This window comes from Budorcas taxicolor, chromosome 14 (genome assembly GCF_023091745.1).
Source record: "Budorcas taxicolor isolate Tak-1 chromosome 14, Takin1.1, whole genome shotgun sequence".
Lineage (NCBI taxonomy): Eukaryota > Metazoa > Chordata > Mammalia > Artiodactyla > Bovidae > Budorcas > Budorcas taxicolor.
The window spans coordinates 59,204,509-59,231,925 of NC_068923.1; the positions used below are offsets into that span (position 1 = coordinate 59,204,509).

General features: G+C 42.8%; 1 protein-coding gene across 1 annotated transcript in view; it reads left to right on the top strand.

Moving 5' to 3' along the window:
• Positions 1 to 27,417, top strand: part of SAMD12 (sterile alpha motif domain containing 12) — a 264,227-nt gene that overhangs the window by 222,949 nt on the left and 13,861 nt on the right. The window contains exon 5 of the mRNA XM_052651579.1: positions 14,113 to 14,253. Coding sequence (XP_052507539.1) covers positions 14,113 to 14,253 — 141 coding nt within the window. The remainder of the gene's footprint in view (positions 1 to 14,112; positions 14,254 to 27,417) is intronic.

The following is a 27,417-nucleotide window of genomic DNA, read 5'->3' on the forward strand; positions in this document are numbered from 1 at the left end:
ACGAGACAGCCCCACAACAGGGAATTTGTTGTTGATGTTGTTGCTCAGTTGTGTCCAACTATTTGCAGCTCCATGGTTTTCCACCATGTTCTTCTGTCCATGGGATTTCCCAGGCAAGAACACTGGAGTGAGTTGCCATTTCCTCCTCCAGGGAATCTTCCCAACCCAGGAATCAAACCCATGTCTCTTGCGCTGCAGCCGCATTCTTTACCACTGAGCCCCTGGAAATGCCGAGCCCCAAATGTCAATAGCTCCCAAATAGACAAGGTCGGGCAAATAAGATCCACTGTACTTGCTTGTCATATTAATGACTTTTGAAATTTGGGACGTACTAAGTCAAATTTTCTTTTCCTTTTGACCCCAACATCCTGAGAAAGGATTCCCAGTGTCACCATCAGGAAGTCATTCTTTCAGGTGCTTCCATCATAGTTTTGGAGTGAACTACACCATTCCCTATAGGATCTTACATTTCTTTTGGTCTGTTTCCTAGAAATAGCAATGACAGTCTCTATTCTACTGACTTCACTGAGTGCTTAATCAGCACAGCATGGGGCAGAGGGTATCATTTCATCCCCAGATTTACAAGTGAAGAAACGGAGGCCTAGAAAGGTGAGTCATCACAATAGTAACCATGGAGCAAGTAACTGGTCAAGCCAACCCTGACTTTCAGTTCCAAACCCAAGACCTCTTTCTTTTTCACCAAAGCTTTCCTAGTAGATTCATGGTTCTTGCTATAGGTTTTTATCACATAGTTGCTTTGTGTTAGGACTTGTGGCAGTCCAGTCAAGACTCTGCACTTCCAATGCGGAGAGCCCAGGTTTGATCCCTTGGAGAAGGCAATGGCACCCCACTCCAGTACTCTTGCCTGGAAAATCCCATGGACAGAGGAGCCTGGTGGGCTGTAGTCCATGGGATCGCTTGGAGTTGGACACGACTGAGCCACTTCACTTTCACTTTTCACTTTCATGCATTGGAGAAGGAAATGGCAACCCACTCCAGTGTTCTTGCCTGGAGAATCCCAGGGACGGGAGAGCCTGGTGGGCTGCCATCTCTGGGGTCGCACAGAGTCAGACATGACTGAAGCGACTTAGTAGCAGCAGCAGCAGGGAACTAGATCCCGCATGCTGCAACTAATGCCTGGTGCAACCAAATAGATGTTACAAAAAAAAAAAAAAGCTTTGAAACTTTTTTTTAACATTCCTTTGGCATTGGGTCACTGGTTGGGATGAACCTGTGCAGAGAGACCTGCAAGCCTAGCACCCACCTCTTCAGGCTCTGTACATGTCGGATTTATGGCCATGAGTGGAATACCACAGGGGAGGGGAGACTGTCAATATCTCACGTGCTTCCTGGTAATTAATTTTGAAAGATGCCTAATGCACAGTGGGTTGCTCACCTAGTGACATTTGATTACCTGAGAATCCCCAAAGCAATGCATACAAACACTGACAAATAAAAGCAAATGCACCAACAGGTCTGGTCTACCTAGCCAAAGCAGAAAAAACCTTGCAGGCGATTTATATCATAAATCTTCAACCATAGTCTTGGATAAGTTGATACTATACTTCCTCGCTTGAAAAATCTGCTCTGAGATACAAGGGAAGTAATTACTGAGTCTTCCCAGGGTCTAAAACAGAATCCCCATACAAAATGTTTAAGGTTTTCTTAAATTAATTTTTGGAGAGGATTTGGTAACTGTGTGTCCTGCCAACAGCATACAAGGATTTAACCTTTAATTTACCGTTTGGAAGCTGTCTATGCCTTGTTAGAGAGCCGAAAAATAGTGCACAGGCCACATTTTCCCTCTGTTTGAAAAGCACTATAATTTCTTACCTTTATATTAATATTTTGGCTGGGTATTAGCATTATTTCCATTTCCTCCTTTAAACATCATCGGCACCTGAATCTATTCAACCAAAAACCTAGGTTGTCTAAAACAGTCATCTTATCCTGGGATTAAACCACAATGGAAAAGAATATATATAACTAAGTCACTTTGCTATATAGCAGAAACTGACAACAAGGCTGTAAATCAATTGTACTTCAGTAAAAATAAATAAATAAATAAATTTTAAAAAATTAAAAGAGAAAAGTCTTTTTTATCTAAGACTGGTTTAAAAAATCAACATACAGTCCCCATCGGTATGGTAAATTACTTACAGTGACCGTAGTGCAAATGTCCAATAACCCTTCTCTTCCTCAACACAGGGAAGCGGTCTTTAATTTACTGTTAATCATTCCAAATGTAGCCAAGTAAGTGACTGGGCTTGGCAGTGGGCTGTGTTCTCAGGTAGAAATGAGAGGGGACTTACTGGTCTTGGAAGGTTTTGTGCCCCTTCTTGCCAGGAAGTGAGGCAATGGGTTGGCTGACCTCAGAGTCCTGTTTACTCTGGTACTGATCAGGTTTGGGTTAGCGGTTACCTGAGAAGATAGGTTTGCACTACCCATTAGGTTATAAAAATACAAAGAGCCAGTTCAGACTAGTCATCAGCCACCCTTGGTCTCGTTAGCTGATAATCTAGAACAGGTCCCACAGAATGGAATCTCAGACCCTGGACTCAATCGAAATCCTGAAGGCAAGGCTGCCTGAATCCCTTTCCACTGCCAGTGGGTGGGATGTGGGGACTGTTGCTCTTGTTCACTTGCTCTCTCATGTCCGACTCTTTGCGACCCCATGAACTGCAACACGCCTGGCTTCCTGTCCTTCACCATCTCCTGGAGTTTGCTCAAAATCATGTCCGTTGAGTCAGTGATGCCATCCAACCATCTCATCCTCTGTCGTCCCCTTCCTCTCCTGCCTTCAATCTTTCCCAGAATCAGGGTCTTTTCCAAGGAGTCAGCTCTTTGCATCAGGTGGCCAAAGTTTCGGAGCTTTGGCTATAGCATCGGTCCTTCCAGTGAATTTCAGGGTTGATTTCTTTTAGGATTGACTGGTTTAATCTCCTTGCTGTCTAAGGGACCCTCAAGAATCTTTTTCAACCCTATGTGAGGGAACAAAGGGTAAAAGTTAGCTATTGAAAGTGGCAATTTATGTGTCAGATATGACCCATCTACATTCTTTGTTTGGATTATAATATGAGGTGGGGCAAATTTTAAATTAGGAGTTTTCATAAAACTTCTGGATTTTCCATTCCTAGCTTAAAAATAGAAGTAACAACACTCAGCCTGTATTCTAGCATAACAAAAATGTATCAGAATTGCACATTTTAGGGGGAAAAAAGCCAGACTGACCTCCACTGTCATCCACCTAGTCCCAGTTGTCCCATAGAGGGTTCCTCTTCACACAGTTATGTTATCCTGACAACATTTGAGTCCGTAACCTCTGGTGTAATTGGATAAGGAGGTGAACCCAGGTGCCTCTAACATACAGACGTATGCAGTTGATCTTAAGGTATGTTCCACATAATTTGTAAGGTATCATAATTAAAGTACCAAAATTTGCCAATAATTAACTTTTTGAAAATAAGTTACCATAGGTTCTGATTATTCTTCCTCACCTACCTCCTGATGGAACTTTCTTGAAATGGTGATAAGCTGGCCAGGACGCAGCTCAACCGAAAATTGCAGATAAGCTCTGAAAGTCAAGATTCTCCTGAGTACATGCGGTACATGAGGTCAGCTTGCTCCCCACCCTCTCCCCCTCGATATTGACTTTTATCAAGGAGAAACCCAGGAATATCTGACTTCAGGCAGGGCTGTATTCAGGAAATCAAATAATGTTATCTTATCTACCTCCCTCTCGTTCTCTGCTCTCACCACCTCCCTTTCTTCTTCTCAGCTCTTCTCTCTCTGTTGGCTTAACTCTCCAGCATATTCTCTACATATGGTGGTAGAGACAGCCGCTGACAGCAAGTCTAAGCTTATTTTGCCCCTTGGGATATAATCTAAGACAGAGACCGTCCCTCTTTAGAAATCACAATCATACTAGTAAATGTTATTGGCCCTGTCTGGGTCACTGCCTGCATCGAGCCAGGCTCTAGCTAGGTGATTTAAGCTATCTTACATAATGGGAGGTGGGAAGGGATCACAAAATAAAAGGTAAACATAAGAAAATGACACAGTACTTGAAAAGTCCTGCAGGGACTTTTTAACTTAGTGAAAGCCCTCCCAGGGCTTCCCAGGAGGCACTAGTGGTAAAGAACCTGTCTGCCAAGGCAGCGGACAGAAGAGATGCAGGTTCGATCCCTGGCTCAGAAATATCCCCTGGAGGAGGGCATAGGAACCCACTCCAGTATTCTTACCTGGAGAATCCCATGGACAGAGGAGCCTGGCAGGCTACTGTCCATAGGGTCACAAAGAGTCAGACACAACAGAAGGGACTTGGCATGCGGACAAAAAGCCCGACCAGGTAGGGAGGAACAGCCCTCCCCACCAAAAGCAAAAGATGAGATGTGTTCAATCCCTGGTACAGACATAGACCTATGAGGAAGAAGGGATGAAGCTGTTTCACATCTCCCCTCAAAGACCCCTCGTTCCCCTGTCATTCTCCACTGCAAGGTGAGTGGAAGGGTGATCTCAGCCTAGTGCACCGTGAGGTTATTCCCGTGTTCCCACTGCTTGCCTCTAAGTCCTCAGGCGCAGTAATCACTTCCTGACCCTTGCCTTTCCTGCCTGAAAATTGGCAGAAGTGTCAGGCTATGGAAAGAGCTCCTGGGTGGCAGCTTACGGAGGTACTTATAGAGAACGGCCTCTACATATTTTTGTCTCCTAGATCTGCAGCTTAGTAAACATGTGACCTTTAGCTATGTTTAGTAGCTTTTAATTGATTATGGATAATAATAGTATCTTCAGAGAGTTGTTGAAAATGAGGTAATCCATGTAAAGCCCTTGGAACAGTGTTTAATGTTGCTATTATTGTGACGGGGAGTGGAAGGAACCAGGGGAAAGCATCCTCAGGCAGCCAGAGAACCATGGTGCCCAGGTAGTACCCACATGGCATCGTCATGGTGGGTCCAGTTGGCAAAGGGCACGTGCTGGTATTTGTCATTTGATCCTCACAGTCACCTCCTGAAATAGGGTCATTTTTAGCCCTGTTGTAGAGCTGAGGCGATTAAGACTCACATGTGCTTTCCGGAGCCTTTATCTGCACCATTTAGCTCATAATCCCACACTTTTGTGTTTATGCTTCTCTCCTTGTATCGTATCGTTATTCCAGAAATTGTGACTTTGGAGCCATGGTGAGACTGCAGAAACATGGGTTCAGGCTGTGGTCCCTGGCGGTCTGCCCAGCCCCCGTCACTCTGTTACTTTGGCCCATCCAGGACTGGGGTAGATCCAGGGGCATCCACCTTACGTGTCACTTTTACCAGCATCAGATTTGGAGCTAGCCCCATGTGCAAATGGCTGTTTGTTTGGGGAGCTGTTCCGTGACCTCTATTTCTGCAAGAAAAGAGGCCCCGTCATTCATTCTGCAGGAAAAGTGGCATCCCCTGCTCACTTGTAGGTGCATCAATACTTTCCAATAGGGTCGGAGCTGAAGCCGCATCCTCGGCCCGCTCCTGCTTACCCTGAAATTCCCATCAGGCCTTGCAACATGCAGTCAGTGATCTTTGAAAGCTGTGCCAGGGCTTCTGCTATAGTCCTCTGGACAGGAGATAGGGGTCACCTAATCTAGACACCAGACCAGACACGTGTCTAGACACAAGTCTCCTCCCATTTCCTGTGTGGTTTTAGTCAAGTGCTTTCTCTGAGCCTCATTTCCTCATGGGAAGCACAATGAACCCTTTGCCACACTCAGAACTCTCAGAGATTCCTTCCAACTTAAAACAGACTGAATAATGGTCATTCAGAGACACAGGTCCTAAGCCCTGGAATCTATGAATGTTACCTTATTAGGGAAAGGGACTGGGGAAGGCAGTGGCACCCCACTCCAGTACTCTTGCCTGGAAAATCCCATGGACGGAGGAGCCTGGTGGGCTGCAGTCCATGGGGTCTCTAAGAGTCAGACACGACTGAGCGACTTCACTTTCACTTTTCACTTTCATGCATTGGAGAAGAAAATGGCAACCCACTCCAGTGTTCTTGCCTGGAGAATCCCAGGGATGGGGGAGCCTGGTGGGCTGCCATCTATGGGGTCGCACAGAGTCGGACACAACTGAAGCGACTTCGCAGCAGCAGCAGGGAAAGGGGCCCTTTGTAGATGGGATTATGTTAAGGGTCTTCCCAGGAAAAGCTTTTTCCAGGATTATTTAAATGGGCCCTAAAGTAAATCACAGGCTTCCCTGATGGCTCAGACAGTAAAGAATCTGTCTTCAATGTGGGAGATCCAGGTTCGATCCCTGCGTCAGAGAAGGGAATGGCAACCCACTCCAGTATTCTTGCTGGAAAATGCCATGGACAGAGGAGCCTGGCAGGCTACAGTCCATGGGGTTGCAAACAGCTGGACATGACCGGGCAACTAATACACACACACAAAGCAGATCTCACAGGCCTCCTTATAAGAGAGAGGCAGGACGAGATTATACACACAGAAGAGGAAAAGGTAATGTGAAGATAGAGGCAGGGATTAGAACAATGTGGCCACAAGCAAAGGGACTCTGACTGCCAGCAGAAGCTAGAAGCATCAAAGAAGGAATCCTCCCCTACAGCTTCCAGAGGGGGTTGTGGTCCCGCTAACATCTTGATTTCAGCCCAGTGACACCAAAGTTGAACTCTGGCTTCTAAACTATGAGGAGTGAATTTCTATTGTTTGGAACCCTTTATTTGTAATGTGTTAGGGCAACTATGGGAAACTAGGACACCACTCCCCAAGTCTATTCTCATTTTCCCATTCCTGGTCCCCATCTGCTTAGCAAAGCTTGCAGTCTCACTTGGTGCTTATTGAAAAGCAGAAAAAGACATTTGTCTTTTGTGAAGCCTATAGGAGGGCTTCCCTGGTGACTCAGATAGTAAAGAATCTACCTGCAATGCAGGAGACCCAGGTTCAATCCCTGGATCGAGAAGATTCCCTGGAGAAGGGAATGGTTACCCACTCCAGTATTCTTGCCTGGAGAACTCCATGGACAGAGGAGCCTGGTGGGCTACAGTCCATGGGGTCACAAAGAGTCAGACATGACTGAGCCACTAACACTTTCACGTTCAAGCCTGTAGGAAGGTGAAGTGGTCATTTATTCCCAAGTTCTCTATGCCTTTCAACTTGGCAGGTGTTTCTGTATTCGACCCCAATAAAAGGCCACCACCTCCCTCTATTATGTTCAATTTCTCATTGTTGATGTCCAACAATGACTCTTGCAGCAGAAAAGGCACTTAATTTAACAGCCTTGAGATCATCAGTATGTGAGTAAAGAAGACAACATGCATTTAGTGACTCTGAGGACATCGTTTGATAAATATATCTCGATCGTTACTGTGTACCAGCCCATGGCAACATTGGGGCACGTGTGACGTGGAGAGCCTGACAGGAAAGATTCTTATTCTTACGGAGCTGGCATTGTATTAGCCCACACACATTGCAGCTTCTGTGTAATGCTTAAGCTTCAGTTGGGGCAAAATTCTGATTTTCCAAGATTGCTAGCAGAGCATCAGATCCACGTTTCTGCTGGGTGAACTTCCTCTTGGAATATTCCCTGGCTGGAACTTCTGCAAGGGGTTCTAGGAAACAGTTTTAGCACCCAAGATCACTGTTAGGGTTCAGCAGTACAGACCTTGGCTCATAAGAAGTCCCTCTGATTTCTCTAAATTCCACTAGAATGTGCGTGAGCTTACCTGACCCCAGTCACCTTAGAGCTTTGGGACTGAGGAGAGTATTGAATGAATGAAAACACTGTGGGTAGGAAAGAATATTTTAACTGTCCTCCTTTGTTTAATTCCATACTTTTCATCACTTCTCTAAATCCCAAGTGCTCTCAAAAAAAAAAATAATAAGAATAGCACTAGTACTACCATGATTTCCTCCCTTTAGGACATCCTCTCTGGGGGCAGTGACTCAACTTCCTGCCCTGAAATGGCGCCCCCAGCCATTGGTGACTCAGGTTGAAGCCTGAGTTTATCTCTGATGTCTGCTGTTCTTTCATACCCCACTTGTAGATATCCTAATTCAAAATTCTACTTTTTAAAATTAATTTTTAAATCATTTTTAAAAGACTTTGTTGAATTTGTTACAATATTGCTTCTGTCTTATGTTTTGATTTTTTCGGCTACGAGGCTTGGGAGATCTTAGCTCCCCAACCAGGGACTGAACCTGCACCCCTTGCATCAGGAGGTGAAGTCTCAACTGCTGGGCCACCAAGAAAGTCCCGAGAATTCTACTTCTTACTATGTCCTTACCTCCACCCTAGAGTGAGGCATCCCCGCTTCCTGTTTTGACAGCCCTGGTCGTGTGCTGGCTCTTGCCATTGCTCCTCACTTACTCCCCACTCCCAGTTCATTCCCCACGTAGTAACCCAAAGGAGTCTTTGCATATATGAGATTATGCCCAGTTCATCCCTTACTCAAAACTGTCCCCACTGAGTATAAAGTCAGGAGACCTCACCAAAGCCTGGAAGGCCCTGTGTGATCTGGCCCCTGCCTTCCCTTGGACCTCGTTTCCTAGGTTCACTTCTCTTGCCTTCACTGCCCTAGTGACGCTAGCCTTCCTGACATTCCTCTATTTGCCTCGACACTTCTGTGTGTTCCAAGGTCACCTCTTGAGAGAGACCCCTTTCTCAACACCTTAACTGCAATAGCACCATCCTTCCAGTAGGGGGCCCTGTCTGCCCTCATACATAGGTTTATGTGCGTTGCCTTCCTTGGGCAGGAGTGGTAAACTTCCCTGCAGCTCCAATACCCAGAGTAGGGTCAGGCATAGATGGTGCTCAGTAAGTACTTCATAAAGGGAAGAGGTAAAAGGCACGAGAATGATCAATATGAAGGCTTTTAAGCTTCTTCCAACTCCAATCTATGAGTCTGTGAAAGGCCCAACAGTCTGGATCACCAAAATGCCATTTGGCATCAGTTGGAGTATCAGAAAATTTAGGTGATGCTTCCTTTTTGAAATTGGGTTGACTTTTCTCTCTCTCCCCCACTTTAAAAATAATATTTACTTATTTATTTGGATGTGACAGGTCTTAGTTGTGGCACATGCGGTCTAGTTCCCTGCCTGACCTAGGATCAAACCCAGGCTCCATGCATTGAGAATGAAGAGTCTTAGCCACTGGACCACCAAGGAGGTCCTCAGAAGACTTCTCTCTCCTTGATCCCTCCCTGTGTAGGCAACTGACCACAGAGCCACGTGGTCAGTCAAGACACTCTGTGAGAAACGGCAGGACTAGAAAGGTCATAATGCTGCTAAGTCACTTCAGTCGTGTCCAACTCTTTGCGACCCCATAGACGGCAGCCCACCAGGCTCCGCCGTCCCTGGAATTCTCCAGGCAAGAACACTGGAGTGGGTTGCCATATAGCACTCCTCTAATTTCTGTCTGTAATAGCAGCCTCCTCATTCATCTAGATGCTGTTTAGTCGCTAAGTCATGTCCGACTCTTTGAGACTCCATGGACTAGAGCCCTCCAAGATCCTCTGTCTGTGGGATTTCCTAGGCCAGAATACTGGAGTGGGTTGCCATTTCCTTCTCCAGGGGATTTTCCTGACCCAATGATCAAACCCACATCTCCTGCTTGGCAGGCAGAATCTTTACCACTGAACCACCAGGGAAACCCATCTACGTGGTTTTTGGATTCTTTAAAAACTCTTGGCTTTATCCAGTGGTCTTGGTCTGACTTACTTACTCTTATTACTTACTCCGTAAGTCCAGGTTAAATATGCCCTACTCACTGATAGCTCCCTGATAAGACTAGTTTAGCTCACCCAGTCTGGGCTCTCATATTTGCCCTTCCTTAACATTGACACACCTGTAAACACTGATCGTTATCTGCCTTGCATATCAATCTGATAGCTCCAGGAGTGACCCGGACTGTCTTCTTCCTCATTATCCCTAGAGTGAATAGCAAAGTCACAAGGACACAGTCAGTGCTCAAAAAATGTTTGTTAAATTAACAGTTGGATTTTTATGATAAGCAACAAAAAGTGACAATATAAATTGCTAAAAAACGAGATATAATTGATGATTGTTGACTCCTTATCACTCCCATGACTCACCCTTGTTTAGACACTCTATTTTGTGATCAGCAGGAGGTGTTTGGTGAGGAGGCTGCCCAGGCATTTGCTCCTGTAAAATATCTAATGCTTGTCAAGAGTTTTTGGAACCACAGACTTGAATGGTTCCGTAAAAACCATCCAGGGATGTCAGCAAATCAGACTTTGTTCCTAAATTCCTTGGTGTACATATCGTGATCTTTTCCAGAAGATATTTTATCAGGAAATTCTCTTATATAATTTCCCTTAATCTGTCTCCTGTAGTCGAAGACTTTTATTTTCTTACCGAGGAAGATAAAGCACAACTAAAGTATGGTAGTAAGAATTAGGAAAAACTCTCATGCTTTAAATATTCTTCAGCTTTTGTCAATTTTCCTTTCTATCATTGGAAACAAGAAAAAAAATAATAACAACAGCAAGAACATTTATGGTCTCAGGGTTTGATAGAATAACTTGAACAGCCAAGCCTGTAAGAGGTGAAATGTTGATAGGTATAATTGTTTGTACCACATAGTGTGAAATGCACAGACTATTGTAAGAGTTTTGTATCTTACCCATTCAGAACTGATGAGATAACATTCTGATTGGGCTTCTGTATCCACACTTTGACATGTCAGATGCATTAATGGAAATGTTAAAGTTGGAGTTTCTTAGATGGGAGCATCTTTTAAAGAAACTGAGCCATGCACAATAGAATAAAACCCTCCCTTTGACTTCCCAGCACTAATGATGGACCAGCCAGCCTCTCCGGACCAAAGTTCTCCTTTGCCCTACCAACACCTCAGCAGAACATTCCAGCTTGTGAAACCACAGCCCAAATAATGAGGAACAGAAAGGGAGATGCTATCTATAATCTGCTGGTGGAAGGCATTTGGATAATCTGAATTGTGTGTTTCGTTTTTTAACCAGCCTTTTTTTCTGATTGGAGGTGCCCCCTCCTGCACTGGGTAGCATGTGGTGTCTTAGTTTCCCAATCAGGAATCCAACCCAAGCTCCCTGTGTTGGAAAGTGGAGTCTTAACCACTGGATGACCAGGAAAGTCCCCTAGTTTGCCTTAATAAAAAAAAAAAAAAAAAAAAGCAATATTCATTGTTGAGTTGAAGGCTTGTATAAAGCACTAGATTCCTGCTATTTGGAGGCCAATAGCCACATAAATGATACCCAAGTCCCATTATGTGTTTAATGAATGACATTTCAAGACCAAGGTCTGATAGCAGAATATTTGAAGGCAGGGCTATCCCAGAAGCCTGGGACTTAGACTTAACCACTCCTTAGCTCTCCACCTTGGAGTGTGCCAGTACCCAGAAATTAAGAAAGGAATTGGAAAGGAAATCTAAAGCCATGAGTTGACTTCTCCAAAACATGTTGAGTTCCAGTCACAAGACCAATTGCTACTGTAAAAAATTACTGCAGACTTAGTGACTTAAAATGACACAAATTTATTATCTTAGATTTGTAGGGATCAGAAGTCTAAAATAAGTCTTCAGGAGCAGAAATCAAGGAGGAGCCACATTCCTTCTGGAGGGTGTGGGAAAGATCCATTCTCTTGCCTTTCCCACTGAGTAGAAGCTCAGTTCCTTGGCTTGTGGCCGTATCACTCCCGTGCCTGCTTCTGTTATCACATCTCTCCCCTCTCTGGCTCTCCTGTCTCCCTCTTTCACTTATAAGGACCCACATGATTAGATTGGACCCACATGGACAATGTCAGATACTCTACCATCTCAAGATCCTTAATGAAATCACATTTGCAGTGTCCCTTTGGTCATATAAAGTAACAAACTCACAGGTCCCAGAGATGAGGACGTGGACATCTTTGGCCAAAAGGGCATCAGTCTGCCCGTTACAGTAGACAGACACGATTGCTTGAGAGCGTGTGTGTGTCTGTGTGTCCCTTGCCGCCTTTCTCATGGCTGCAATGACCTGCCCGCTCTTGCTAAGCTTCCTGGGGTTCCCCTTCCCCCGCCTCTCCTTCCTCTTCCTCGTACAGATTTTATTGAGGCTTCAGACCACCACCCACCTCCACAACCTCCTGCACTCACTTCCTTGCCAGGCACCCGTCCGGGGCCACATCAGTACTGGTGTGGTTCTCATCAGTTCTCCCCATCAAATGTATCTCTTCCCCCCACTTCTGCCTGGCGCATGATAGAAGCACAGTTCAGGTGTGGACCCTTGGTGGGTGGGGAAAGTTCCTGTGATTACTTCTGGCCAAAGATTTGTCAGTAACTCCAGGCTGAGCATTTCACTGTTGCTCTGAGACCTTCCAGCACATCTCTTTCTCCTCTGATACAGTGATCAGCAGTTTTCAAAATAGATGGACTTGCAGTTGACATGAGAATAGGCAGGAAATAAACGTCATTGTAGCCCCTGATATTTTGGGCCTACTTGTTACTGCAGCATGGAACCTAACTTACTCTGACTGGTGCATTTAGCGAAGATTCAAGGAAGGTAAAGAGAGGCATGAACAGCACAGGTTGCTCCTAACTGTTTCTCCCCATTCACCTGTCTCTACTCAGAAGACACTTAGGTTTTGCTATTCCTCAGGGGGAAAAAAAAAGTGCCCATTAACCCTACCTTTGGGCTGTTGGATTTCTTTTTCAAGGAGGTAGAGAATTTAGTTCCTGAAGTGGATAGCAAAGTGTACCCAAAGACTTACCTTTAATCCCTGGTGCACTGTGTCTATTCGTCATCAGCTAAAGTGAAAAAAGACCTGCAAGTCTGGTGACTGGGGGTGTTGAGGAGCACAGGGGGGTGCTGTGGCATTTAGCAATAGTCATTCCCTTTATTTCTTACACAAACTCTCCAAGGGAAGTGTGCTTATTCCAGGGCAGGCAGAGTGGAGAGAGTTGGAGAACTTGATAGAAATCACAGTAGCAAGGGAAGCATGCAGGACCCTACCCCCACACCAGGGAAAGAAAGGGATTGAAAGGAATCTGTGCCAGGCTGCCCTGGTGGCTCAGATGGTGAAGAGTCCACCTGCAACGCAGAAGACCTGGGTTTGATCCCTCGGTTGGGAAGATCCCCTGGAGAAGAGAATGGCTACCTGCTCCAGTATTCTTGCCTGGAGAATTCCATGGACAGAGGAGCCGGTGGGCTACAGGCCATGGGGTCTCAAAGAGTCAGACATGACTGAGTGACTTATACTAACCAACACTATTCCAGGCCACCCAGGGCCCAGGGTGTCTTTTCTGAGGGCACTCGCACCCGAGGCTCCTTGTTTTGTAGTGTTTTCGATGCCCACGCTCAGCCCTGCTGGACTCTCACCTTAGACCAGTGATTGAGCTAAAGCATAGCTCCCGCCAGGCTTCCCTGGTGGCTCAGTGGTGAAAATTCCACCTGCCCATACTGGAGATGCAAGTTCGATCCCTGGGTCGGGAAGATCCCCCAGAGAAGGCAAAGGCAAGCCACTCCGATACTGGGGCAATGCTATGGACAGAGGAGCCTGGCGAGCTTCAGTCCATGGGGTCAGTGACTAAAACAGCAGTAGCATAGGTCCCACCAGCCAAAGACGGAACTCCAGCCCAGCACCAGGGGAGCAGCACAGGAGGTGGGTGCTTGCCCATGGGACCGGGAACATTAAATGCGTGTTTCACAGAAACATTATTGTAACCTGGTTAATCATTGCTGGAGTTTCCCTGTAACCACGGTTAGAGCATCTAACTCTTCAGGCTGCTCATCAGTGGCACGGGTTCCTATAGGCGAGCCTCAGAACCCATCACCAACAGAGAGCATTGTTTCTATGGAAACCTGCAATCCGTGACCCAAATACCCAGGTTAAAATGTTGCTGTTCTATTTAACTCAATGCATGGGTCAGTCGGGGATTGCCAATAACTAGAAAAAAATTGAAGTGCTTTTTTAAATTGGTGGATTTTTTCTCCATCCTGCCTATCCATTCCTGTCAGCGGGCACACAGGAGGACCCTCTATTCTAAAGTGTCTGTGTTTAGATGGAGACTTCTGTTAGGGCAAGGTCAGCCCAGAGGAAGACGGAAATCCTTTTCCAGTGTTGTTCATCTGCTTTTCCTTTTATTTCTTGAAACCCTGCAGGGCGAGCCCTGCTGAGACTTACAGACAAAAAGCTTGAACGAATGGGGATCGCCCAGGAGAACCTCCGGCAGCTCATCTTGCAACAGGTGCTCCAGCTGAAGGTGCGAGAAGAAGTCAGAAACCTACAGTTACTCACGCAAGGTACCCTGCTGCTGTCCAGTGGGTGGATGCGATGGGAGGCGGGAGGAAAGAAACCCTTACCATCATGACAGAGGGGAGCTGGGGAAAAACTGAATTGTTTTGTTTTGGGGTTTGGGGTGTGTGTTTTTTTGCACAATTCTTTCATTTTTAAAAAAAAAAAACCTATATAGATTTAAAGGTCACTCCCCTCCTAAAATTTCTCTTTTTCATAGCTCACTAGGGGGAAGGAGGTACAGAGGAGTAATGGATAAACAAACAGAATTATCTGAGCTAATTTCAAGGTCTTCCATCACATCCAGCTATAGAGGTTGTGCACTGCGCAAGCCCCAGAGAGTACCAGTAACATAGATCAGGGTACCGTTGCACCCCCTAAAGTTCTACAGTGTGCAGCTTGCACAACTGCACAGTGCTGCCCCGCTATTTGAGTCTAACTTCCCATTCTGCAGGGGCCTTGGGATTTGAGCAACACTGTGGTTCATATGGCCGTGATAGAAGTGGCATTTTTATTGTGTTTTGCTTTACTTCGCTTTCCACTGACTAATGGGAGAAAAACATTTTAGAGGTATGTCTCCGTCCATGTGTGTGTGTATATATGTGTGTGTGTGTGTGTGTGTGTGTGTGTGTGTGTGTGTGTGTATAAATACATGTGGGGGCTTCCCAGGTGGCTCAGTGGTAAAGAATCTGCCTGCCAATGCAGGAGATGCAGTTTCCATCCCTGGGTCGGGAAGATCCCCTGGAGAAGGAAATGGCAAACCTACTCCAGTATTCTTGCCTGCGAAATCCCATGGACAGAGGAGCCTGACAGGCTACAGTCCATGGGGTCACAAAAGACTCAGACATGAGTTAGCGACTAAACAACAACAACACATATATATGTACATACATATGTATGTATGTATACACACACTTTCTAGGAATTTTGAAAACCCTATTTATCATTTTGAAAAGCAAATAGAATAAAATTTTAAATAGACTATGGAGAATTGAAAACTGGAATATTGCAACCATATAGTTCAAAAAAAGAATCATTAATAATTTCAATTTGTTGAAAGTGTTGAAAAGCCCTGTAACTGGAAGTGACAGAATAAAGTTGAGTCTTGAAGAAAACTTTAAGGCATGTTATATGTAAGTTATATGTCTAGGTAAGATCTGGTTGCTATCAACCGCCGTCAGCTATAACCCTGTTTTATTTTAATGCTCGTTGTATACCATTTTGGATGAAAGGATGATAAAATATGTATTTTTGAGAGCCTTGGGTATTTTTCAACCTGTAGAATATTGTAATTGCATGCATACTGATATTGTAGAAATCTGGGTCAGCCAAGTTTCATGTTATTGCATTTAGATTAACCCAGTAATAGTCTGTTTGCCTAGAGAAAGTAAAGTACTGCCTGAAAGATGACCATTCTAGAAGGATAGATACAGACTTCAGGTAATATGTAAATATATTGTTTATTTGGTGTGCATTATCTGCTTTGGTCTCCAGAGACTTTCAGTGGTAAATTTACAGTTAACAGGTACACTAAGTGACTTACATGTGAATCCAACTTAGTGATATACTTTTAAGTTTCTCTTAAGAAGTACAGAGAGATTCAAAGATTTATCAGAGGAATGTCCATTGCAGTGCTACGTATAAAACTGAGAAATTAAAAACAACTTAGAAGTTCAGCAATACAGGGAGAATCAGATAATTCTACATAAGCTGAAAAGATACAATATAATGGAGTCGTTGGAATTATATCTTCAAGGAATATATGACAACATGGGAAAGTACTCAAAGTAATAGGAAGAAGGGGGAAAGGTCACATATAAAGTTTCATTTATAATATAAGCCCAATTTTGTAAAGACATATTTTTATATGCACATAGGAAAAGAGTTGAAAATGGTTTAGCCAGTATTTTGATTATGGTTTTCCATGGGGAGTGACACTGTGGGTGATTCTGTTTTCTTTTTATTTTTCTAAATTTTTCCAATCTGCAAGTATAAATCCGTACTACATTTGTAATCAGAAAACACACACCATTTCAGCTCCAGTCACAGTGCCGCCCTGCCCGGTTCTGTTCAGCATCTGGTGTTTCCTCCTCTCTGCTGTTCTCCTCCTGGTGTGAGACACAGAATGAGACCTGAGCTCATCAAGTGTACCTTTGGACTTTTCTTTTTTTTTTGCCTCTGCTACTGACAGTCTGCCATGTGTTTGCTCTGCAAAATCATTTTCTACAGCTTTCATTGCCCTAGATGCATAATATATAAGATTTTTCCTGAGATAGTACTCAACTCTATTAAGCTAAATATATGTTTGTGTTCTGGGAAGGTAATGCAGAGTTCAGCCTTTTCGATTCAGTTGTCATTTTCTTTCACTTTGAAAAGCAGTGCCTTTAGAATTCTTTCATTTCATTCCCTTTAGAAGAAGAGATCATGTTCTCTAGCTCTTGGAAATTTTGTCTGCACTCCTATTACTTTTTTTTTATTGCTTGTCCTTTCCATGTTAATGTTCAAACTCATTTTATGTTGAACGGCCTTTGAAAATCCATGCCTTATTGAAAGGATGATTTCTTTAAAAAAAGAAAAGGGAAACAGAAATTGACAAGTCATGATTCATAATAGAAGTTCTAAAATCAGCTAGGGTTGCCTTAAAACATTGTGGGTCTAGGTTTGCTATAATAAGAATTGTAACTCCATTCCACCCAGGTGAACTGAGTGACTTAACTTGCATATCATATAAAAATGTACCAGGCAAGTGATAATGTGATTCAGTATTGAATATTTGATCCCTCATCTCTGAAAATATTCATCACTGGAAATAAGATGCTAGATAGGTATAAACAGATGTCTTAGAACGTTCCTTCATTTTGGGAAATCCCTGCACTTTCCCTTGAAAGAGTGTAACTCACCTCTCCAGTCTCTAGAGATACACTGTCTTTCTCAGCTCACATGGGACTATGATTCTAGTGTAATGCAATTCATTTTTGTTTTTAAGAAATATTTTCCTACTAACATATGGAAAAGAAATGTAAAAAAGCAAAATGGCTGTCTGGGGAGGCCTTACAAATAGCTGTGAAAAGAAGAGAGGCGAAAAGCAAAGGAGAAAAGGAAAGATATAAGCATCTGAATGCAGAGTTCCAAAGAGTAACAAGAAGAGATAAGAAAGCCTTCCTCAGCAATCAGTGCAAAGAAATAGAGGAAAACAACAGAATGGGAAAGACTAGAGATCTCTTCAGGAAAATTAGAGATACCAAGGGAACGTTTCATGCAAAGATGGGCTTGATAAAGGACAGAAATGGTCTGGACCTAACAGTAGCAGAGGATATTAAGAAGAGGTGGCAAGAATACACGGAAGAACTGTACAAAAAAGATCTTTATGACCCAGAAAATCATGATGATGTGATCACTAATCTAGAGCCAGACATCTTGGAAAGTGAAGTCAAGTGGGCCTTGGAAAGCATCACTACGAACAAAGCTAGTGGAGGTGATGAAATTCCAGTTGAGCTGTTTCAAATCCTGAAAGATGATGCTGTGAAAGTGCTGCACTCAATATGCCAGCAAGTTTGGAAAACTCAGCAGTGGCCGCAGAACTGGAAAAGGTCAGTTTTCATTCCAGTTCCAAAGAAAGGCAATGCCAAAGAATGCTAAAACTACCACACAAGTGCACTCATCTCACATGCTAGTAAAATGCTTAAAATTCTCCAAGCCAAGCTTCAGCAATACGTGAACCGTGAACTCCCTGATGTTCAAGCTGGTTTTAGAAAAGGCAGAGGAACCAGAGATCAAATTGCCAACATCCTCTGGATCATGGAAAAAGCAAGAGAGTTCCAGAAAAACATCTTTTTCTGCTTTATTGACTATGCCAAAGCCTTTGACTGTGTGGATCACAATCAACTGTGGAAAATTCTGAAAGAGATGGGAATACCAGACCACCTAACCTGCCTCTTGAGAAACCTATATGCAGGTCAGGAAGCAACAGTTAGAAGTGGACATGGAACAACAGACTGATTCCAAATAGGAAAAGGAGTACGTTGAGGCTGTATATTGTCACCCTGCTTATTTAACTTCTATGCAGAGTATATCGTGAGAAACGCTGGACTGGAAGAAACACAAGCTGGAATCAAGATTGCTGGGAGAAATATCAATAACCTCAGATATGCAGATGACACCACCCTTATGGCAGAAAGTGAAGAGGAGCTAAAAAGCCTCTTGATGAAAGTGAAAGAGGAGAGCAAAAAAGTTGGCTTAAAGCTCAACATTCAGAAAACGAAGATCATGGCATCCGGTCCCATCACTTCATGGGAAATAGATGGGGAAACAGTGGAAACAGTGTCAGGCTTTATTTTTCTGGGCTCCAAAATCACTGCAGATAGTGACTGCAGCCATGAAATTAAAAGACGCTTACTCCTTGGAAGGAAATTTATGACCAACCTAGACAGTATATTCAAAAGCAGAGACATTACTTTGCCGACTAAGGTCCGTCTAGTCAAGGCTATGGTTTTTCCAGTAGTCATGTATGGATGTGAGAGTTGGACTGTGAAGAAGGCTGAGCACCGAAGAATTGATGCTTTTGAACTGTGGTGTTGGAGAAGACTCTTGAGAGTCCCTTGGACTGCAAGGAGATCCAACCAGTCCATTCTGAAGGAGATCAACCCTGGGATTTCTTTGGAAGGAATGATGCTAAAGCTGAAACTCCAGTACTTTGGCCACCTCATGCGAAGAGTTGACTCATTGGAAAAGACTCTGATGCTGGGAGAGATTGGGGGCAGGAAGAGAAGGGGACGACCGAGGATGAGATGGCTGGATGGCATCACTGACTTGATGGACATGAGTCTGAGTGAACTCTGGGAGATGGTGTTGGACGGGGAGGCCTGGCGTGCTGCGATTCATGGGGTCGCAAAGAGTCAGACACGACTGAGCAACTGAACTGAACTGAACACATTTAAATGAGGATTGTTGCCTTCAAAGGAGCCAGTTTGTGAGGATGATTACTTAATTCACAACTGATTGAGTTTCTCATGTGTTTCCTTCATGCTTTGGAAGGCAATTTCAAAACATAAGCTTTAACGGAGTAGCAAAAGTTTAGGAAGAACCTGAGTGTCCACCATTAGGAGGCCAGATAAATACGTTGTGGTACATCTGGGCAATGTTGTGTTCTCAGAAGTTATAAACACGAGATTGAGGACTAATGATATGGAAGGATCTGGAGATGCTGAATGAAGTAGAAAAAGCAAGGTGCAGAACAAGGTGGAGCGAGAGGATGCTGCATTTGCAAATGAAAGAGGGAGAAATATGCATATGTGCTTTATGTGCATAAGGAAATGATACATAAGAAGCTAATACAGACTCTTACCTGTGGGACAGGGAAGAAGGGAGATACAGGATTTATGCTCTTTAAGTCATTTTGTGTCTTGAAATATGTTTATATTAACTGTTTAAAATATTTTAAAAGAAAAAAGGAGAAACCGTGAATTTCACACAGGCCTGAATTTTAAATCTTGGCCCCAACACTTACTGGTGTGTTATTTCATGGAAGTTACTTAATCTGTCTGTTTTCCAATTTCCTGATCTCTGAAAAGTGAGATCAGTAAATCTACTCACCTCATTGAGTGTTATGAGAATTAAATGAGCTCAAATATATATGTCACTCAGTGCAGTATGACAGTAAGCACAGGACATGGTTGGTGGTCAGCAATAGAAGCCACAAAATTAAATCAACCTCCTTAATTTATATCAAAGCTTTATTTTTATACTATGCTTTATTGAGATAACCTACAGAATATAGAGTTCACAGAAAATACAGTTTAACTACTTAAAGTGTAAATTCGATGATTTTTTAGTACAGTCACAGAGCTGTGCACCCATCACCACAATTAATTTTGAAACATTTTCTTCACCCCAGAAAGAAACCCAATACCCACTAACAGTCATTCCCCATTTCTTCCCAATGCTCCCCAACCAGCAGCTTTTAAAAACCATTAATCTGCTTTCTATTTGCCTGTTCTAGACGTTGCCTATGAATGGAATAATCCAATATGTGGTCTTCTGCAATTGGCTACTTTCACTTAGAATAATGTTCCTAAGGTTCACTCATGTTGTAAGCGTGTGTCAATATTTCATTTTTTTAATTGCCAAATTATATTTCATCATATGAGTGTACTACATTTGATTTATTCATTCATCAGTTGGACACTTGGATTGTTTATGAATCTTGGATATTTTCTATAATATTGTTTTGAACATTCTTGTACAACATTATGTATAGATTTGTTTTCATTTCTCTTGGTTATATACCTGGGCATGGAATTTTAGAATCATAAGGTAACTCCATGTGTAACCATTACAGGAGCTGCCAGACTGTTTTCCAGAGCAAGCTGTACCCTTTTATATTCCCACAAGCAGTCTATGAGGGTCTCAGTTACTCCACATAGTTGCCAACACTTGTTATTGTATGTCTTTTTTATTATAACCATTCTAATATGTGTAAAGTAGAATGTCACTGTGGTATTGATTTGTATTTCCCTGACAGCTAATGATATTGAACACCTTTTCAAGTTCTTACTGGCCATTTGTGTATCTTCTCTGGGTAAACATCTATTATAGATCCTTTACTTATTTTATAATTGGATTATTTGTTTTTTTCCAAGCTTTATCTTGGACCCACCATGTTTCTCCATGCTTCATTACCCACTTTATTTACAAGATCTAAAGCTAAATATTGGGCTGCCATTTCTAAAGAGGAAGCCAGTTCTCCAAGGATGAAGTCTTGAATGCCCACTAGAGGCATTCAAAAGAACCTGCCACAAACTTGGAAATCAACTCCAAAATGAAACAAATGAATGGACTCTAAAGATTTCCTCTCAAGGAAACAACATCCTTTTGGATGTAGAAATTATACAGAAATCAGCTACTTCAGTTTGTAATCAGACCTCCAAATTAGATACATCCATCTGAAAGCTCATTCTACCCTGTTTCTAGAGGAAGTAAACTAATAGATAATTAAGGCTAATTTTCTAACTTTTAACTGATGTTTTAAAATTTGCCTGAAACTTTTCTTCTATACCAGTCATTGTCACTTAGCCACCAGGAGCCCCATGACAGTAATATGGCCAAAATCGTCACAAATAGACCAGGAGGGCTCTGGCCTGTGACTGTAGGTTATCTGAGCACAGGAGAGATGACGTTTCTGCCCTCCTTTTTCTTCCTGCCCCTCTTCTGCATGCTGACCAGAGAGAAAAACTGTAAGGTGCTTTAAAAATGTGTATGGTGGACTCATAGTAAATACATCCATTTATGGGCTCTATCAATGAATTGTGACAAAAATTCCTGAAGCAGCTCATTATCTAAAGCCAAAACTATCCTTCAGCTAAAATGCTGGTCTCTAACTGCCCTGCCTTTATTCACAATGGCCCTGTAACTGCCTGATATTTGCCAGCAACATAATCAGTGTTTGGCCCTGCTTTACTCTCATTCCCTTTGGTGCCTTTGAGGTGCTTCCTTCCCTCCTGCAGCCTTTTGGTCTTCTGTGGAGTGGCCAGGATGTTCATCTGGTGGTCTTGCTTGCTTCCATGTTCCTGCAGGAAACTCAACCATATCAGGGCACCTGCAGCTGTCTTTTGTGAAATGCAGTACAGAGCAGGAAATAATATCATTATGTTATTTATTATGCTCGATGCATGAGACACAAGGAAAAAAAAAATGGTGCCTTATGTAATACACAGAGTGGTGCAAATTATTCTGGGATCCACCAAATTAATCTATAATCAAACTTACAGGGGGCATCCTTAGCTCTTTATTACAGGATATTTCTAGGAAGAAAAACACCCAGGGATACTAAAAGCTGTTTCTCATATAGCTGATGAGTATTAAATATTTACTATATGCAAAGCAATGCACTAATTGTCACATCAACCCTTGACATTTACCCTAGCATAATCAGTATTGTCGTTAGCTTCAATTTACTTGTGGGGAAACTGAGGTCAGAGAATATAAATAATAGATGCAGTTTCGGACAGCTAGTAAAAAGCCTCCTACAGGTCTGTCTGACTTCACAGCAAACTGTACCCATTACATTGTATCACCTCTGATCTGTCCAGTGAGTTATTCCTATTTCACAGCAATGATATGAGGATTGCATGAGATTTTATGTGAAAACTATATAGCACAGTTCATGGCATAGTCTATGAAAGTGGGCTGGCAGACTTATCCTGGGAAGAGCTAGATAGTAGGTATTTTAGTCTTTATAGGCCATAGAATGTCTGTTGTAAAACCCCGCCCCCACCCGTCATGGGAGAGCAACCACAGAGAGTCTGAAGTGAATGGGGCATAGTAGTGTACCAATAAAACTTTATTTACAAGCACAATTTCTAGTTCATAGTTTGTGGACCCCTGCTTCACAAGGTCAAAAGTGTATACTTTTAACATCATCATCAAGATTACAGTTTTATTCTTAATATCTTCCCCTTTGAGCTGTAATTGCCTCCCTCAACCCCAGGAACACTGTAGGGTAGAACCACTCCTGCAGTGCCCTTTTCAGTGTCTTTCTTGGCTATAGATACATGGATAATATAAAAATGTAACAGTAACTGTGAAGGTTGGGTAAATTTAAGCAGTAGAAAGCGATGTTCCTGCTGGAGGATAAGGCAAATGAAGACAGTAAATGCTGCCAGTCTTCAAAGGCCTTTTTAATTAGTGCCTGCAAAATGGAAAAAAAAAAAAATAAGAGTATGATTGTTTACCAAGGCCAGTTATAGCTCATTAAACATTAGTGTTTCCCAAAGGGCTTTTTCCACATTGTCAAAAATATATGTGTCAAATTTTAGTTGAGAATTACATGACCAGATGGACTTGCCCAAAGCTCCATCTTATGGAACAACACAAATTAGAAACACTACTCCCTAAGCCAAGAAGACTTTTCAGAACCATGTGTACAGACTGAGTATTTTAGTCCAGTCACCCCCACAACGATACTTTAGCAACTAAAGTAGGCCATCTGAATTGGAATAGGCCATCTGGTCCACCACCTTGCTTAAAGAAAGGAGTCTTTGAGCACATCAGTAGACTTTTTGAGAAAATTTCTAATCTCATTTTACAATTTTGAGCACCAAGACCCAAAGACGGTTAGAGGATGGTCTGTGGTTACCCAGCTAGTCAGTGGCAAAACTGAAACTAGATCCCAGTTCTCTTAATTCCCAGGCTGGTATTCTTTTTTCTTATTGTTTCTAATAAGGTATAATTTACATACAGTAAAATCACCATTTTTAATGTACAGTTCTGCAAGTTTTAATAAATGCATATGGTTGTATAACAACCACCACCAGAGTCAAGATATAACAGTTTTATAACTCCAGAAAATACTTTCCCTTCTACCCCCATGTTGTCAACACTTCTCATTACCTCCAGCGTCTGGAAGCCACTGATGGGTTTTCTGTTCTTAGTTTTGCCCTTTCCAGAATGTCATGTCATGGGACTCATAAAGTCTGGCTTCTTTCACTTGCTATGATGCACTGAACCGTACCAAAGCTGAGGGTATGTGTCACTTGTTCATTCACACTCACTTTTTAGCATTGAGTTGGATGGATATACCACGGTTATTTATCCATTCCCCAGGTGAAGGACATCTAAATTGTTTCCAATCTGGGCAAATACTAATAACGCTGGTAAGCCTTCACAGTGACTTCTCTGGCAGTCCAGTGGTTAAGAGTTCACCTTTCAGTGCAGGGGGTGTGGGTTCGATCCCTGGTCGGGGAACTAAGATCCCGTATGCCTTGCAGTGCAGAAAACCAAAACATACCAGCAGAAGTAATATTGTAACACATTCAATAAAGACTTTAAAAACGGTCCACATCAAGATAAAATCTTTAAAAGTGATAAATAAAAGTGTGCAATACAGGTTTTTGTATAAACATCAGTTTTCATTCATTAGGAAAGTACCTAGAAGTGATTGCTGGGTTGCATACAACACGTTTAACTTGGTAAGAACTGCTAGGCCAGTATTCTTAGGATAATCAAAACAGAACAGCAGTAGAGACTGACTTTAATTCATATAAAATGTTGGAGCTTTTCTGAAAGTCACTGCATCTCTGCAAATGTCCTCCCTAGCACTTCCTGGAGCCACTATTACTGTAAGAGGGCCCTGCTTTCCTGGGAGTTCCTAATAAATTGTCTAAGGTAGGTTTAGGTAGTTCACTCATTAATTCAATTTAAAAATTCTAGCATCTGTGTACAGGCAGTAGGGTATGGTTTTCCCTGGTTGTCCCTGAAAAAAGCTTCCTTTGCCTCTTTACTAAGCAATAAAATCCAGTAATATTTGCAGCTCCTAGAAGAGAAAATGTGAATCACATTCCTTGTTATGTGTACATGAGCTATGTTTGATGGCTCTTTCTGGTATCTCTCAGTCTATTCTATTTAATTTCCAGGCTTCTCCATGTCTAATTTCAGCTGTGTCATGGTGCTATGAACCTGATGGTCACATATCAGGTCTCTTCAAAACTGGCTCATCTGTATCATCATTGGATAGCATTACGTTTTTCCTCCTTAGTGCTCATCTATTCCATGAGCATGATAGTGACCCCTTGGTTCTCCCCTTTGGTTTCTAATGGCTCCTTCTCAGGTGGGGGGCTTGCCACCTCCCTCTACCACTCCCTAAATGTTGATGCCCCCTGGATGTAAGTCCTCTGGTTCTTCTCCTTTTGCATGCTGTCTAGAGAGCCTCGCCCACTCCCATTGCTTTAACCATCCCCTACTTCAAAGTTACTTTCAAATACATCTTAGACCTCTATGAAGCTTCAGTTCCTTACATTAATATCCTTAAAAGATGTGAACCTCTGATGAGTAGTCCACTGACATCTCAAATTTAAAATATCCGAAGTCAACCCAATTGTCTTTCCCACCAGGTCTCCATCCAGTTCTCCTCCCTATATTTCTTCTCAAGGTTATTAATGCCTTATTCACACCATCACCTGAGTGAAGAAGGCTTGGAGTCACCTGTACTCCTCCCGTCCCCTCCCCACTCACATGTAATCAGTGAGCAAACCCTCTGAATTCTGTTTGTAAAATGGCTTCCTAGTCAGTCTCTGCCTCACCCTCATCCTTGTCACTGTGTTAAATCACCTCTCTTTGGCTTTTTCCCAGGCCATTAGAATAACCTACTAGTTATGATTTTGCTCTCTAGTCTCTCCCTTGCCCCATTCATTCTCCTTTAACTTCCAACTTCGGTGGCCAGAGTTAATTTAAATATATATCTGATGACATTATTTCCCTCCTAAAAAAAAAAACATTTGATGACTCCCAGTTGCCTAAGGAATAAAATCCAAACTCTTTAGTATTCCATAGAAATCCATTATAAAGCTTTTCATAGGTGTATTAACTTTGGGCAAGTTACTTGTCAGAGATTAAGTTTCCTTAGTTGTAAAAATGGGGACAGAATCTATTTCGCCAAGTTGTTATGAATATGGTATAATAAAAAAGACCAAGCCAGGATGAGACATCACCTCTTCTGAGAAGCCTTACCTTATCTCTCAGGTAGAACCAATCACTCTGTCCTCTCTAAGTGCACTGTTCATACCAATAATCTATTCATTACACAGTGTCTGTTGAATATCTGTTTGTTCTTCCATCCTGTTCTTCCAATGAGCTACAGGCTCTGTGGTAGACACTAGGGATTAAAGGAGCACCCAGTCTAGCCATAAGGATAGGTTATATGTGCCGTGGCAGAGATGCATAGATGTGCAGTGATGGCACAGAACTGGAACATAACCTCATCTGGGAATAGAGGGTAAGGGAGATTTGCTGAAGGTGTAACTCTGTCGATAGAAGTTGGAAGTTAATTAAAGGGGAATGAATGGGGGAGGGCAGAGACTAGAGGGCAAAGCATAACTAGTAGGTTATTCTAATGGCCTGGGAAGGGGCCAAAGGGAGGTGGTTTAACACAGTGATAAAGGATGGGGGTGAAGCAGGGACTGACTGGAAAGCCATTTTACAAACAGAATTCAGAGGGTTTGCTCACTGATTACATGTGAGTGGGGAGGGGACAGGAGGAGTACAGGTGACTCTGAGTCTTCTTCACTTGGGTGATCGCGTGAATAAGGCATTAATAACCTTGAGAAGAAATATAGGGAGAAGAGCTTGATCTCAAAGGATGAAAGTTTTGACAGAGGGACATGAGCTGGCATGAGGCAGGAGCGGAAGCTTGGCCTCAGCACGGGCGCATGGGTGTCTTTGTCTCCCCTGCAGACCGTGGGCCCCCTCAGTTGTCATCTGGTTTTGCTGTGCTCTCCTATCTCCCAGCACCGTGTCTCACAGAGAGTGAAGCCTCTGTTTAAATGTATTTTGCTGATTTAAGTGTAATTGTTGCCCTTTTCTCCTTATTTACCAGCTCTTATTTCATTTTCAGTGTCATCTTCTCAAAACAGTGAATACAGTATCATTTTTTAAATGGGTTTGTAATAAAAGAGAGTCGCTACATAGCCAGTTTGCATTATCCATGGGCAAAATTGCCCCAAATTGTATTCCTTTGTGCTCTCGTTGTCTTGATTTGATTAGTACAGTGGCAGTGGCTATGGTTCTTAAATGTATATACCTTTGGTGAGGACTCTGAAATACATAAGCCCCCCCACCCCGCCCCCACCATGTACACTGAGTTGGACCTCATATTTTCAAGTCTTCAGCATTGTCCTCAGTGACACTCAACTGACCATAGCATGAGCCTTTTCTCATAAAACCCAGTTAATTGTCCAGGGGCTCACAGTAGGTGAGGACATTGAATGAGTAATTTGATAGGATTACTCTCGAATTATTCCTTTGTCCCACTGGAGTCTTCCGTTGCCTCTTCTTCCTTCAGTGTTGTTTGATCATGCCCTACCAACCGCATGCCCTTCCTGGTTTCCAAGACAGACTTTCTTCAACCTGCTGCCTTCTTGGGCTTTACCTTCACCAGATTTTAGGATCTTCACACCCTGTTTCACATAGTCTGCAATTTGGAATATTTCTAATTGTACCAGGTCTTTGTGCCTTCAGAGAAATTCTCCTTGGTATGAGCTTTATGTTTAGTTTCCTCAACACAGACTTCTTTGGGGGATCATTAAGCTCTCACATCAGTTCATCGGTAGGAGTTAGCATAGTGACACTTGCATCCTGGTTAGTGTCCACTCCCATTTCATTTTCATTCTGAAGTTAATTGT